General features: G+C 41.0%; 1 protein-coding gene across 29 annotated transcripts in view; it reads right to left on the bottom strand.

Moving 5' to 3' along the window:
• Window positions 1-15,199, bottom strand: part of ZNF532 (zinc finger protein 532) — a 137,797-nt gene that overhangs the window by 33,382 nt on the left and 89,216 nt on the right. For 22 of the 29 annotated variants that reach the window (XM_037738601.1, XM_037738607.1, XM_037738603.1 and 19 more), the window contains 2 exons: window positions 10,810-10,972; window positions 5,272-5,553 (listed from right to left, as the gene is read on the bottom strand). The exons of 2 other annotated variants lie outside the window; for them this stretch is intronic. In XM_037738601.1, the coding sequence (XP_037594529.1) occupies window positions 5,272-5,553; window positions 10,810-10,972 (445 nt within the window). The remainder of the gene's footprint in view (window positions 1-5,271; window positions 5,554-10,809; window positions 10,973-15,199) is intronic. 5 more of the 29 variants (XM_037738616.1, XM_037738615.1, XM_037738618.1 and 2 more) reach the window with 1 other exon arrangement.

Below are 15,199 nucleotides of genomic sequence, written 5' to 3'. Positions count from 1 at the left end.
CTGAACCCAGGAGGCGGAGGTTGCGGTGAGCCGAGATCGCGCCATTGCACTCCAGCCTGGGTAACATGAGTGAAACTCCCTCTCAAAAAAAAAAAAAAAAAACTCTCCATTTGTGCATGGATCTGAGAAAGGGCTCACGGCGTGGATGAGATCATCAGGTTAATGTGACACTGACAGCCTGTCCTCCTGATGTTAGAGTTGAGAATATATAGACACAAAGGCAGTAGGATTTCTGTGGTTAGAAAGCTAGTTAGGTACCTGAACCCAGACTGCAACTTGTGTCTATCTGTGACAAACACAAAGCCCCTTCCCATATGTGCAAGTAACAATCCAATCCAAAGAGAACTGCTTCAATCAGTGACTTCAGAGATACTCTGCAAGGCACAATGCTATAAGCCACAGAAGACTGTAATAATAAAATGGACGTACAACTTGCCCTCAAAGACTTTACCATTTACAAGGACATCTAAAATCTGGCCATAACAAAACAATAATATCAACTTTAGAAAGAGATCGATTATTTTTTTAGACAATACATAAGCATTTGAGAAAAAATTTTAAAAAGAGAAATTGCTCAGTTTTTTACTGCTTCCTGCATATAGAATTTTTGTAACCACTTTTTAAAATGCTTCTCCTTTGACTATCTTTCTTTGTTAAATAGCTAAAGCAGTAATTCAGTAAGTTGCAGGTTTGAAGATGATTATGCCTATAACAAATATGTACTGAATACCTGTCAACATTTTTTTTAAGTATTTCACTTGATATCAGATTACAACAAATAACAGGAAAAACTGAAAGTAGATACTGACAATTCATTTTTTAAAAAGAACATTAGAGACACAGAAAAGCTGCTGAATAACTAGCAGAACCAGAAGTAGGTTTTTGTATCTGGTTTTTTGTTTTTTTTTTTAACACAGAGTCTTTCTCTGTCACCCGGGCTGGAATGCAATGGTGCAATCCTGGCTCACTGCTATCTCTGCCTCCTGGGTTCAAGCAATTCTCGTGTCTCAGCCTCCCAAGTGACTGGGATTACAAGGTGCCTGCCACCACGCCCAGCTAATTTTTGTACTTTTAGTAGAGATGGGGTTTCACTATGTCAGCCAGGCTGGTCTCAAACTCCTGACATCAAGTTATCCACCTGCATTGGCCTCCCAAAGAGCTGGGGTTACAGGTGTTAGCCACCATGCCTGGCCAGTTTTTGCATCTTAAAGAGAAAGCTACTAAATATCTTTACTTAATAAGTGGAACTGTACATAAAATCTTTCTTTTAGTAAAGTTCATTCTGGATGGGAACTGAAAAGGGGAAGAAAGGTCAAAAACAATTATTGAAACCAAAACGGCCACCTAAAATGAGTAGCAGTGAATTACATTTTGACAAAAATTTTTAACTTACGCCAGTTAGATTTACACCTAACTTGAAATATTTACTCCAAACCTTATCAAAATAATAATCATGCTGGTAGCAGTAACACTAAGGTAATGACTGTATTGTGGCTGCAGAATTAATCATTCCTCAAATTATATATATATATGTGTGTGTGTGTGTGTGTGTGTGTGTATTTTAAGTCATAATTATGATACTAAAATCAAGTATACATTCAAAGTTCACTGGTTCAGAACACTCACATATTTATCATAATGCAAAATAATATTTCATTGGGTAATCCAATAAATTTGAATCTTTCCAATAACTTCTGGGCTGGTGGAAGTAAAAATGTATTCTCCCCTGAGACCTTTAGCCCAATACAATTTTTGATCCCGTATATGTATATAGTGTATTTCATATTGATATCTCATCTTCAACCCATAAGTATTAGAGAATACTTATCACCTCATACATAGTTCTCTAGGTACACAGGACCACTGGAAGGTCACTAAACATGTACCCATTTTAAAGAGGAGGAAGTTAAGTTTAAGAGGAGTCCGATGTCTTCCAAATCAGAACTCATTCTTGGTCTATTAATTCAAGAAATACTTTTCAACCAACTGGAGACACAGATTTGGGTGCTATTTGTATATATACTATACATGAGAAACAAAGTTAAAAAGTGCTTGAATTTTCCCAAGAGAAAGTTAAATGTTTCTAGAACAGAAACCTGAAAGCGTGTTCCAGTAATGGTGAGAAAAACCCAGGAGAGAATGGTGTTCTACAATAAGGGTAGAAAATGCGTTTAGAAAGAATTGCTAATCATGTGAAATACTGCTGTGGGGTGAATGAAGGTAGAGACAGGAAAACATCCAACAGACTTAACATCAAATGGGCCACCAGAGAACTGTGTTCAGAGACAAGGTGGCATTTCCTTCCCAGGGTAAATGGGAAGGAAAGGTAAGGATAGCAAGGTGCTCGCTTGGTTATCTGAAGGAAGAAGGAGAAAAGACAGCACAGGGGATTTGAAGTTTGGGTGACTTGAGAATTCTAGGAAAGGAGAAATGAATGGACATGGATACAAAATGCTTGTAGAGGGATGTTTGGAAGTGGGGTGCTCCGGGGTGATTCAGCACGGTGCACCTCAAGCACTGGTTGTGGTCCCACATTCAACACTATTCATTTCACTAGCTTACAAAGACGCTCCCTCACCTCTCCTGGCCCACTGGTCTCCCTCATTCTCTCAGGAGGCCGAGAGAACAGGAGTCAAACTGCAATCTAATCTGATGTGCCTCATTCCAAAGGCAGGGCCTCAACTCCTTCAAAGCTAATCCTAAAATCCTACTAAGCCATACATTTCCATTCTGATGAACATCTCTGTCGAAACGGGCACATGAGTGCACACACATCCAATTCAGAGTGGCCTCTCTGCCGTGGTTCCAGAGCAAAGGCTTTCAATCAGTGGTACATTCCACCCCACCAACTTTTTTGAAACCACGTCCTCCTCTTACATCCTAGATCTAATCATTATCACATATGTAAGATAAACACAGTTTTTTAAAAAAGAAAAAGAGTTCTGAAATGTTACAAGATAGTTACAGAAATCTCACAAAATGAAAGGACTGGACTACCAGATGATGACGAAGGCCAGCTCCTGTTTGACTCTTATGCAATCTGGTGGGGGTGCCAAGGAAGACTCCCTAGAGCCACCGCATCAGGCTCCAACAGCACCCCTGGCAGTGTATTTATACCACAGGTTATTTAAGTGTTGCTCCTCAAAACTGCCCAGTATTTACAACGAACGCTGTACAATGCTAGCAGGAAAGTCTGAGATGAAGATGATTAAATAAGCAAAGTGCCACTAAGCCAAATATATTCTGTAAGAAACTACTTTTTATATCAAGATGCACTATAATGAGACAAAATACAATAAAAACATCTTTTTGTAATTTGTGACTATTGTGATCCATGTTCACAGGCCATTTGGATGATCACAAAGTAAACCATGTCAGTTTCATGAGTAGCTCAAACAAATAAATGAGACTAGAGAATAGTTCTTAGCATATGTAATAGAACAAACTTCTCAAGGATGTAGTGTAGACTACAAAACAATTCCTATGTACTCTCTCTTTTTTTTTTTTTTTTAAATAACACCCTCTCAACCCAGCTTTTCCCGACTCCAGGAAGAACCGGGAAGAGAAGGCCTCCTATATAGTCTTCATATAGGCTCACTAAGGATGATTATTTTGTTCTATTGGCTTAAGTTAAAGCAGTAAGATGATTTTCTTTAACAACATCATGTATTGGAATCCACTGAGTAATGTCAGCATTGGGACTACAAATGGGACATGCTGGTATAATGTTCCTCATGATGAAATACAAAAAGAATGCAGCACCTATGACATATTCTTTTGTTGTTTTTTAGTTTTGAGACAGAGTCTCGCTCTATTGCCCAGGCTAGAGTGCAGTGGCATGATCATGGCTCACTGTACACTGGAACTCTGGGCTCAAGTGATCCTCCCGCCTTGGCCTCCCAAAGCTCTGGGATTGCAGGCATAAGCCACCATGCCGAGCTGACATAGGCTACCTTAAAAAATAAAAAAACTAATCTAATCAAAATGTCAGGAATATGAGAATAAAAAGGAACAAGTTAAATGGTGTCAAAATGCAGCAAATTCTGGCTGGGTGCAGTGGCTCACACCTGTAATCCCAGCACTTTGGAAGGCCAAGGTGGCTGGATTCCTTGAGGCCAGGAGTTTGAGATAAGCCTGGCCAACACAGTGAAACCATCTTTACTAAAAATACAAAAAAATTAGCTGAGCGTGGTGGTGCGTGTCTGTAATCCCAGCGACTTGGGAGGCTGAGGCACGATAATTGCTTGAACCCAGGAGGCAGAGATTGCAGTGCACTGAGATCTTGCCACTGCACTTCAGCCTGGGCAACAGAGTGAGACTCTTTCTCCAAAAAAATTAAGTAGCAAATTCCACGTTGGTTCCTAGTGTCAACAAGTTTTGTTTTTTTTTTTTTTAAAGTAGCAATTATCCAAATCTAGTAAAGTGAGAGACAACCTATATATAAGACAACAAACCAATTTTTCCAACAAATCAACCATACATTAAAAAATAAAATAGAGGGACGACTATATAAAATAAAGAATTACACAACAACCAAATGTAGTATGTGGACTTTTTGGATTCTAGCCATTACAGACCAACTTTGAGACAATCAGGAAATGTGAACACAGTCTAATGTTGCATCTAATACAGTATTAGATAATATTGAAAAATAATTTTGCTAATGTTATTAGGTCTAATAAGTTATTTTTTTAATTCCTTATCAATTGGAGGCATATACTTACTATTTAAAAGAGAAATAATTTACATATTATGACTCAGATTTTTTCAGCTATTTTGAGTTACAGAGCTTCTCCGGGAAGGTAAAGGATACAGTTCCGCTTCCCACTACCAAACTCAAGGAAGACTCATGTAAGTCATACAGATGCTACTAGCAGTGTTCAGCATTTCCATCGTCTTTCTCTGCTCCTTTCTTCCTTAGCTGGCACAGGGATAGAGGTCAATTCAAATGCCTTTAACTCTGATTTACTATTTTTCTCTTTGCTAAGCTATCAATACGAATGTGGTTACAGGTAACTTACCATATTCATGCATGCATACCAGTCTTGAGGTGTGCATGTGAAGGTAATTACTAGGAAAATCACAGAACAAGATGGAAGATTTGGAAAGGTCCATTTTATAGATGAAGAAACTGAGGCAGAGAGACACCAAGTGATTTTCAAAGTCACACTACTCATTACGGACAGAGCCAAGCCAAGAACCCACATCTTGGAAGCGTGACGCCCAGTGCGCTCTTGCACTCACCCAGAGCAGCCTTCATTCTTTACTGACCTTCCCGTGCTCCTTCCTCACGTGGGATATGTACACATCTCTCTGCATGAACAGCCGGTCACACTCCCAACACGTCCACCCAGGACTGGCCACTTTCTTGGTTTCCACTGATTTTTTCACAGGAGATGGAGATTTCTTTTCCAATTTCTCTTTCCCATTCATGGATTTGGTGTCCTCTTTGTTCTGATTTGCTGAATTTTGAGTTGCAGGCTTAATGCTCAAAGGCAAGTTTATACCCAAGTTTGGAGGCCCTTCAATACTTTTCAATGTTCCATGCATAGACTACATTACAAAAAGAAAAGAAATAGCTATCACAAATCACAACACTAAAAGAAAGCACAAGTATGCTATCTTAACACATGGTACACGTTTCATATGACTTCATATTCATTCAGATATATTTCTTAATATATAAAGAAAAAAACTCAAGCTAAATATACATTTAAAAATAAATAAAAGCATTAACTTTCAGGCCTGCTATAAGTTATGCATTTCTCCACGATCTTGGCTCACTGCAACCACCATCTCTTGGGTTCAGGCAATTCTCCTGCCTCAGCCTCCCAAGTAGCTGGGATTACAGGCATGCGCCACCGCGCCCAGCTAATTTGTATTTTTGTATCTTTCTCCATGTTGGTCAGGCTGGTCTCAAACTCCAGACCCTCAGGTGATCTGCCCGCCTTGGCCTCCCAAAAAGCTAGGATTACAGTCGTGAGCCACCACGCCCAGCCTCCAAATGCTTTTTAAAGGCCTATATATTTGTAGCATTTTAAAATTCTTTAAAGAAAGACCTCTGTATTGAACGCAAATTAATTCTGGTACTTTATCCTCCTGTACCTTCCCAGACTGAGGCCTGTCTACAACAGACATTTCAGGACAACTCTCGCCTTTCCCATCAGCCTGGCAATGTTTAAATAGGCTAATACATTATTAGGAATTGAACAGAACAAACTGACTTGAGCAAACATCTAAGATCAATATGTTAGTAAATAGCAAGCCTCTTTCTTTTCATGCCTTTCACATTCTTAAAATACTTGTAATAGTCTGGGTTTTTGCTGGGTTTTGTCAATAATTTTCATCTCCTTACATCCTATCCCAACCCATCCTTTCTTACTGATGACAGCTAGGCTTCAGAACTACACACATTAGATACTCATGTCTTTGAAAACTGCTTAGTTATTATCATTAACATAATAGCCACAACAACCATCTTCAACTTAAACTCACTAGATTTCAAATTTGAAAAGGGTAAAATTAGTGTAATTTGATTTTAAAGACCAGCTCACTTTGGTTTTGGTTTTGTATTCGAAAAGCATGGAATAAAGACAGGGGGTGAGGTGGATGCAGTGGTTCACGCCTATAATTCCAACACTTTGGAAGACCAAAGCAGGAGGATCACTTGAGGCCTGGAGTTCGAGACCAGTCTGGGCAACACAGAGAGACCCCATCTCTATAGAAAGATTAAGAAATTAGCCGGGCATGGTGGTGCATGACTGAAGTCCCAGTTACTGAGAAGGCTGAGGTGAGAGGATTGCTTGGACCCAGGAGTTCAAGGTCACAGTGAGCTATAATCATGCCACTGTACTCTAGCCTGGGCAACAGAGCAAGATCCTATCTCAAAAAAACAAAACAAAACAAAAGAGAGTGGAAGACAGCAAAAAATAAAATCTTTGCTTCTGTATACAATATACAATTTCTCTTTGAATAAGGGCCCTCTCTCTCTTCTTCCGAGGAGTCAGGCTTGCAGTTAAACTATGCATTCCTGAACCTACAGAAAGACAACATGAAAAATCTTTCCTAAGAGGCTTTCACACACGGGTCCCCCTGGGTCACAGAGACTCACACATAGACCTCAGTGCCACAGTCCTTCTTGGGTGTTTAATGAATAAGCCATTCCTTCAGTATACTCTCCATCATGCTTTCTCAAGGAAAGGTCTTCTCTCAACAGTGCCAAGAATCAGCTAACCTTCTTCAACACCATTTTTCCCCAGAGGGAAAAAAGTGGTTCTATAATGTTCTCGTTGGCTGAAGTCACAAGGTCGACCCACACAGGCAACGGTGAAAGTGGCCCTAAAAGGGGACTGAGGTGAATGTCTAACCATGTTCTTTGCAAAGGGAAAATCTGGAGCAAATCATGATTTCCTGATAGCCAGAAACTATGCCTTGCTTCATTCTCACCACGCAGGGCAGAAGTCTTCTGTGTTTGAACTATCTTTTTCAAAATAGAAGCCGTTTTCTCATTTTTAACTATTTAAAACCTAAAGAAAACAAAACCTAAAACCTAGCAACTTTCCATAAATTTCTAGGCAAATGCATGTTTACTAACTGATAAGCTGAAGAAAGGATCAAGTACTAAAATATTCTTCCGTAAGCTAACCCTAAAGTGCTATAGAAATTACAGAAAAGAAGCAAAAAGCTACCCTGTAAGTAAAATTAAGACTGTTAAGGCCAGGCACAGTGGCTAAGGCCAATAAATCCCAGCACTTTGGGAGGTCAAGGCAGGAGGATCACTTGACCCCAGGAGTTTGAGATCGGCCTAGGCAACATAGTGAAACTCCGTCTCTACAAAAATTAGCCAGGCATGCTGGTGCATGCCTGTAGTCCCAGCTATCCAGGAGGCTAAGCTTGGAGGATCACCTGAGTGCCTTGAGCCCTGATCACGCCACTGCACTCCAGCCCGGGCAACAGAGTGAGACCCTATCTCAAAAAAAANAAAAAAAAAAAAAAAAAGACTCTTAAAAGCAAATGTCAGCTGGGAATGGTGACTCACACCTGTAATTTCCATGTTCTGGAAGGTTAAGGTAGAAAAAACACTTAAGACCAGAAGTTCAGCCTGGGCAACATGGCAAGACCTGCCTCATTCATTCATTCATTCATTCATCATTGCCGTTTCTAAATAAAGCAACAACTGATTTCTTTTCACGTTGATTTTTTCTTAACTCCTATAACAATAATTAATTTGAATGAATGTTTGTAACTTGAAAGTTTACTTTAAATATAAATGTCAACATGGGGGTCCTAGAAGGCAATAAGTGTATTTGTATTTTGGTAGGAGAAGAAAATGACACAAATTGGATTAAACTGGGCAAATCGGGGCCCAGTGAATCTGTACATGGAGATTTATTTCCATTTCAATTTAAACTTTTTTTTTTAATTTAAGAAGACATTAAAAAAACTTGTGCCTCTTCCACCTCCTCTCTAATGCAAAACCTCACGGCACAGGCAATGTAAATAATAAGAGCTAAATATATTATCTTAAAAATTAAAAACAAAAAACAAAAAAACAGTATGCCTCTAAAACTATGCTTACCTATCCCCAAACATTTAAATGCAGAACATTTAAAAATGCCTAGAACATACTTCAAATGAGAACACAAGTGATTATTCCCACTGTTTTCGTATCATGGAGTCTTGTATAGCTTCAGATGAATAAAAACAATTCTTTCCTCCTTGTGGCCACAGGATTTTACCACTCCTCGTCAGTGTCTATGTCTTGGAACCTGGTATTCCTCCACATTCACTATTAACACAGGGAAGACCCTAACCACAAAGTCGATGACCCCACTTCCAGATGTAAAGATGAGTTCCAGAAAGCAAATACCTTAAAAGCCTCTTAAGAAGCAACTGTTCTTTTCTCTCTTTGTTCTTGGCACACATGTAGTATGTTAAAGTATTCTGATCTGATTCCAACGTCCCTAAATTTTTATTAGCAGTTTTAAATTCTTCTTGATGTTTCATTAAATAAATATTTACTGTCAAAATAATTATGTCATTTTAGCTAAAATAGTTAAAGTATCTTAAAAGGATTTTACTATACTTCGGTAAGAACGATGAACTCTATCTCCCATGCATTTTATTCACCTCAGTAATGCCATCACCACCACGGTCTTCACCTTGCCTATAAGAGAGAATCTCCAAGATGTTCATTTGCAATAGGCAATGACTGTATATGAACTCACATATGTTCAATACAGGAAATGTCAAGGATTCATAATCCATGCATTCGGCCGACATGAGACTAGAATAATTCAGGGACTTTATTTGCTCTTCAAACGGACTCTTTTTTGTATAATTTTTGTTTGTTTGTTTTTGAGATGGAGTCTCGCCCTGTTGCCCAGGCTGTAGTGCAGTGACACATCTCGGCTCACTGCAATCTCCACCTACTGAGTTCAGGTGATTCTCCTGCTACAAGCCTCCCAAGTAGCTAGGATGACAGGCATGTACCACCACGCCCGGCTGATTTTTGTATTTTTAATAGAGAGGGGGTTTTACCATGTTGACCGGGCTGGTCTTGAACTCCCGACTTCAAGTGATCCACCCACCTTGGCCTCCCAAAGTGCTGGGATTACAGGCCTGAACCACCTGTATAATGTATTTTTAAAAGAGCAAAACTAAAAGAAAGAGATTGAGATCCTAATAAAATGGGGTCTCTTGTTTCTCTGTTTAAAAAGTAATGTCATTTTAATCTCTGAAAGCCAATGGATATTATCTCCTAATCACACAAGGAGAAAAATTGCTTAACATATCACAGTGGACAGTTAAGAAGCTAGAACTAAGCACTGGCCTTAGTAAGCTTAAAAGGCTATAAATAGATTTCTGTTCCCCTTTTGGGGGTTGGAGAGTAAATAGTCCACACTGGACATTTCTTCATTTCATTAACTGAACACCACCAGGTACCATACTATATCCTAGATATTTAACAGTCCATTTACAATGCAAGCTTTACAGAAAAAAAAAAAGAAACTAAAAGGTTTAGGGGGATTAATTACAATGCAAACCTAACTGCTTAAATGATTTCAAGGGAAAAACCTTCATTTTTCTAAATATACCAATATTTGTATGAATTAGCATAATTCATCGGAGCCCATGTCTGTTTCTAAGTCTTGTACAATACAGAATTCTCAAGAAAAGGAAAACTTCGGCCAGGCGCCTGTAACCCCAGCACTTTGGGAGGCTGAGGCAGGTGGACCACAAGGTCGGAAGTTCAAGATGAGCCTGGCCAACATGGTGAAAGCCCGTCTCTACTAAAAATACAAAAATTAGCCAGGTGTGGTGGTACATGCCTGTAATCCCAGCTACTTGGGAGGCTGAGGCAGAAGAATCGCTTAAACCCGGGAGACGGGGGTTGCAGTGAGCTGAGCTCACACCACTGCACTCTAGCCTGGATGACAGAACAAGAGACTCTTTCCCCCCAAAAAAGAGGAAAGGAAAGGAAAATTTCAGAGTCATCATTTTCACGCATTTAAAAAACAAACAAAAAAAAAAACAACAAAAAAAACCCTAGTACTCTTATTCTTTTAAAATCAGGGCAAGCATTCACTAATCTTTTAGCAGGCAGATCAGGACTCCTAAATGAAAAGCACCCCACAGTCAAATGAACACAAGATCACAGCATGTAAGTTGCTCACTGACAATGACCAGCGTCCATCCCTTCCCCTCGACAGTGAGGCATGCTTTAGAGTCATCTGCAGCTCAGCCTTGATTTACGACCAATGAATGGATCTGCAATTCATTTAAAGGAGAGGATAGATGCACACACACCTTGATATGGTCCATCATAAGTTGCTTCTGTGCATATAAAAGAGAACAGTCTGGACACTTGAAAACAGACACCTTCTGGTTTTCAATGTGTTGGTCAAAGTGGCGATACAGCAAGGTTTGCAGGGTGAACACAGTGTCGCACATGGAACACTTATATATTATTCTAAAATAGAAGAGTGCAGCGAAATCACGTCAGTCGGCCTCTTTTAAGTCAAAGGATCTGCTACTTTATAGCTGAAGAAGTCAGGAGGCAGAGGCACATTGAGAACACACAAACACAATAAATAGAACAACAATTAGCGCGGAAACAAACTGTTGACAACTGGCATCACTCAATCATAGATCAACCTTAACATTTTGAGTAAAGGTGTATTTGGGTACATTTATTGAGAAATCTACATTAATGACCATTTTACTACTCACGAATCTATAACTGGCACATGTTTGTACAAAGTCTTCACGTTACTTTACCACAGAGCAAAAGCATCCTTTTTTAAAAAGATCTTTTTTTTTTAAGATCAGACAAGGCAATGGTGGCACCCTAACTTGGAAAAGAATGTGAACTGATTAATAAACTAAATAGGCCGACTCAACTCCAAAGTTTTCTTTTAGAGTCAGTAACAATTTTACACTTGAATGTCAATATTTCTACACCTGTTCTTAACACAGGAAGCCCTATGCCAGTGAAAAAATATATACTAAAATCAAGAAACAGAAAATAAAATCCATACCACTGTTATTTCAAAAGTGCTTGAATGTTTCTTATGCTTTAAATGATTTAAAATATTCACTTGTCTCCTACAAACTATTTCCATGTCTAATATGTTACTAGCAAGCGGCCTCCTCAGATGAATTCAGCAGACCTGAGTCTTCTGAACATAATTCCTCCTGCCCATCCACACCCTCTACTCAAGTGAAGGCAGGAGATGTCTGCAGAGGGAAAAGGACCACGTCTACCCTGCCACTGGCCTCAGCCTCCTATGGATGTGATCGGTCATCTGTGAACAGCTCTGATGGCAGCAGGTCAGCATCTTTTAGTCACTGCTCTGGGTCGTCCTGGCACACAGGGGAGGCCCTCTGGGCACCTGTAGTTCCTCCGGAGCACTGTGAGAATGGGCACAAAGAACTCTAAGAAGCTGCTTAGGAAAAGGTCAGAGATGTACTGGCAGGCCCTGTGGGCCCCTGCAGCCTGAGGGTGGCTCAACCTGGAAGCTAAGCAGGACTTGGCTTAACTGAGGAAAAGGTCAGAGAAAAGCCAACTGGATGTGAGGATCAGAAAAGAGAAGAGACAAACTGAAGTTTCACCTGCTACTTCTACAGCAAAGCAGAAGAAAGGAATGCCTTCTAAAACCACCTCCCTTCCCTTGCTCAGGGTCCTGAGAGAGGACTTCCCATGCAGCCTCAAACCTCACTGTGCAATCCTCTGTCAAAAGTTGCAGATTCGGCCGGGCGCAGTGGCTCAAGCCTGTAATCCCAGCACTTTGGGAGGCCGAGGCGGGTGGATCACGAGGTCAAGAGATCGAGACCATCCTGGTCAACATGGTGAAACCCCGTCTCTACTAAAAATACAAAAAATTAGCTGGGCATGGTGGCGCGTGCCTGTAATCCCAGCGACTCAGGAGGCTGGGGCAGGAGAATTGCCTGAACCTGGGAGGCGGAGGTTGCGGTGAGCCGAGATCGCGCCATTGCACTCCAGCCTGGGTAACAAGAGCGAAACTCCGTCTCAAAAAAAAAAAAAAAAAAAAAAAAGTTGCAGATTTAACTTTTTTCTCTTTTTCCCCATAAGATTTATAAGTTTAACTGGACTGGCTTGTTTTTACAAGGTCTTACATCAGTCATTTTACTGCAGAGCACAAGTACCCTTGGGGGCGGGGTGCTGAAGAGCAGACAAGGTTTTCAGGACCGTACAATGCAACCCAATGTTGTAGACTAATCATGTGTCATCATTAACCTTAGCAGGTGTGACAAAGATGTTCATTTCCTCCTTGTTTGAAACTGCTTAGTACTGTCAACAGCCCAAACGTCCAAGAGTATAAATGGTTATATAGAAAACTAAGCTGGCGTGGTGGCTCATGCCTGTAATCCCAGCACTTTGGGAAGCTGAGGCAGGCAGATTGCCTGAGCTCAGGAGTTTGAGACCAGCTTGGGCAACAGGACGACACCCAACCCCTACTAAAAATTCAAAGAATTAGCCAGGTGTGGGAGCGCACACCTGTAGTCCCAGCTACTTGGGTCGCTGAGGCACAAGAATCGCTTGAGCCCAGGAGGCAGAGGTTGCAGTGAGCTGAGATCATGTCACTGTACTCCAACCTGGGCAACAGAGCGAGACTATGTCTCAAAAAAAAAAAGAAAGAAAGAAAGAAAATTATATGAAGATTTTTTTTTTTAATGATGTTACAGACCCATACAATGGCATGGAGAGATTTTCTTTCAAATTAAAACAGAAGATAACAAGACAGAACGTATGATATGATCATATTTTTTTAAAAGGCATAGAAAAGAAAGAGAAGGCACAGGACTGTCATTGTCTTTGCTGGATGATCGTATATGTATTTTTATTGCTTTGTTTGTCTCTATTTCCTGTTTTTTCTGTAACTGGTATAGGACAAATTTTTTTTTTAAAGGATAGCCTCCAGAAAAGAACTGAATTTTACTAGCTAGGCTAAAAAATCGCCCAGACCTCACTTTTCACATTTTGAGAAATCCCTATTTCATGAGTAATGCTACATCTCATTTTGTTTATGTACATTCCTTTGGGGAGGGATTCTGTGGTTTCGATGTGTGTCTTCTACTTAATAACAGAAAGCGTAAAACAGGAGACGATCTATTTGCATAGGTACCTTTCTGAGGAGGCTGAGGAGCAGGTTGTTGGTGTAATATTGGAATCCCTCCCCACAAAATACTAACAGATATAATGGGGAAAATGATGACTTCACAGTGAGCAACAGGGCAGATAGCACCCTGCCTCCATGCAGAAGGGCGGCATCACCACATCTTGTATGACAGGTGGACGTGCCCTTGCCCCTGGAGTGATCCATTGAGAAAAACATAGCATTATGGCCCAGGCAGTCCCACCAAGAGCCTGTGCCCGAGTCCAGCAATGAGAGCGCTGTGACAGACCATGGGAGGGTCAGCCGCAGGAGAGGCCTGGGTCTCCTTTCGGACGGCCAAAGACATGAGAGCAGGGATGCTGAGCAACTGCTCCAGACAGAAGGACACTAGTGAGGCAGCACAAGTAACTCCAAAGTGTACACCCGGACAAGATCTCAGACCAGAGGAGAAAGGCGTGTCTAACAACGGGGTGGTCGGGGGGAGGGAATCTGGATGGAGTCAATGAACTGGACGGTATGGTAATCAACACTGACTTCCCGACTGGGGGGCGTCACGGAGGTTATTTACACAAGTTCCTTTAGTGAGGGAGAGCAGAACACACCAAAGTCTTTATACATCACGGTCCCCCTTTCCTCCCAAATACAAAGCAGGGAGGGAGACGGCCCAATGACTACGACGCTAACCACTGAGGAATCTGGGTGAAAAATATGCACACGTGCTCTGCACATTCTTCCAGCTTTTCTGTAGGATAAAACCCATTAAAAACTGTGGGTGATTTTTTTTTTTTAAGTTCAAATACAACAAACCTCACAGACATGGCTTTTAGGAGCAGAATCTGAGGATGGAGCAAACTCTCCAGTGAAAATGGAAAATCCCCAGGGAGACTGGCTGCCAAGCAGAAAGGAGGGGCAGCATTCAAGATGGGAGGAAGAAGAGGGGAGAGGGAGAGGGGATTGGGGGAGAGGAGGGGAAAAGGAAGGAGAAAGAGAAAAGAATAAAAAGCTAAAACCAAATATCCATACTCAGGCCAAATTTATAGCAACAAACTCTCTAGAACACTTCAAACAGTGTCACAACAATAAATAAAAGACTCCAAGCTTTGAAATTGCTGCCATTAACCTCCTATGTTACCATCAACTGAATCCAACTAGGGGCAAAGCACCACTCTCCACCTCAGACACCTAATCCCCACAGCCCCAGTTAGGTAGACGACACTGCTGCCATTTCAGAGATGGGACACCAGGACTTAGCGAGACTAGACAATCTGCTTGGTGTTAAACAGATTCCAGGGCCAAGGTTCAAATTCAGCTTCCTCTGACTCCGTACTCCTCTATCATGCTGCTATTCTAACTTTGCATGTTTTACTTCTTAGAACATGTTCAAATGGGAGGACTGCTTGAGCCCAGGAGTTCAGGATTAGCCTGGGCAACATGGCGAGGCCCCGTTTCTACAAAAATATTTTAAAATCAGCCAAGTGTGGTGGTGCATGTGCGCACCTGTGGTCCCAGCTACTAGAAAGGCTGAGGCAGGAGGATCACCTGAGCCCAGGAGGTCGAGG

Source organism: Cebus imitator, unplaced genomic scaffold (genome assembly GCF_001604975.1).
Source record: "Cebus imitator isolate Cc_AM_T3 unplaced genomic scaffold, Cebus_imitator-1.0 Scaffold55, whole genome shotgun sequence".
Lineage (NCBI taxonomy): Eukaryota > Metazoa > Chordata > Mammalia > Primates > Cebidae > Cebus > Cebus imitator.
This window is presented reverse-complemented; position numbering and strand designations above follow the sequence as displayed.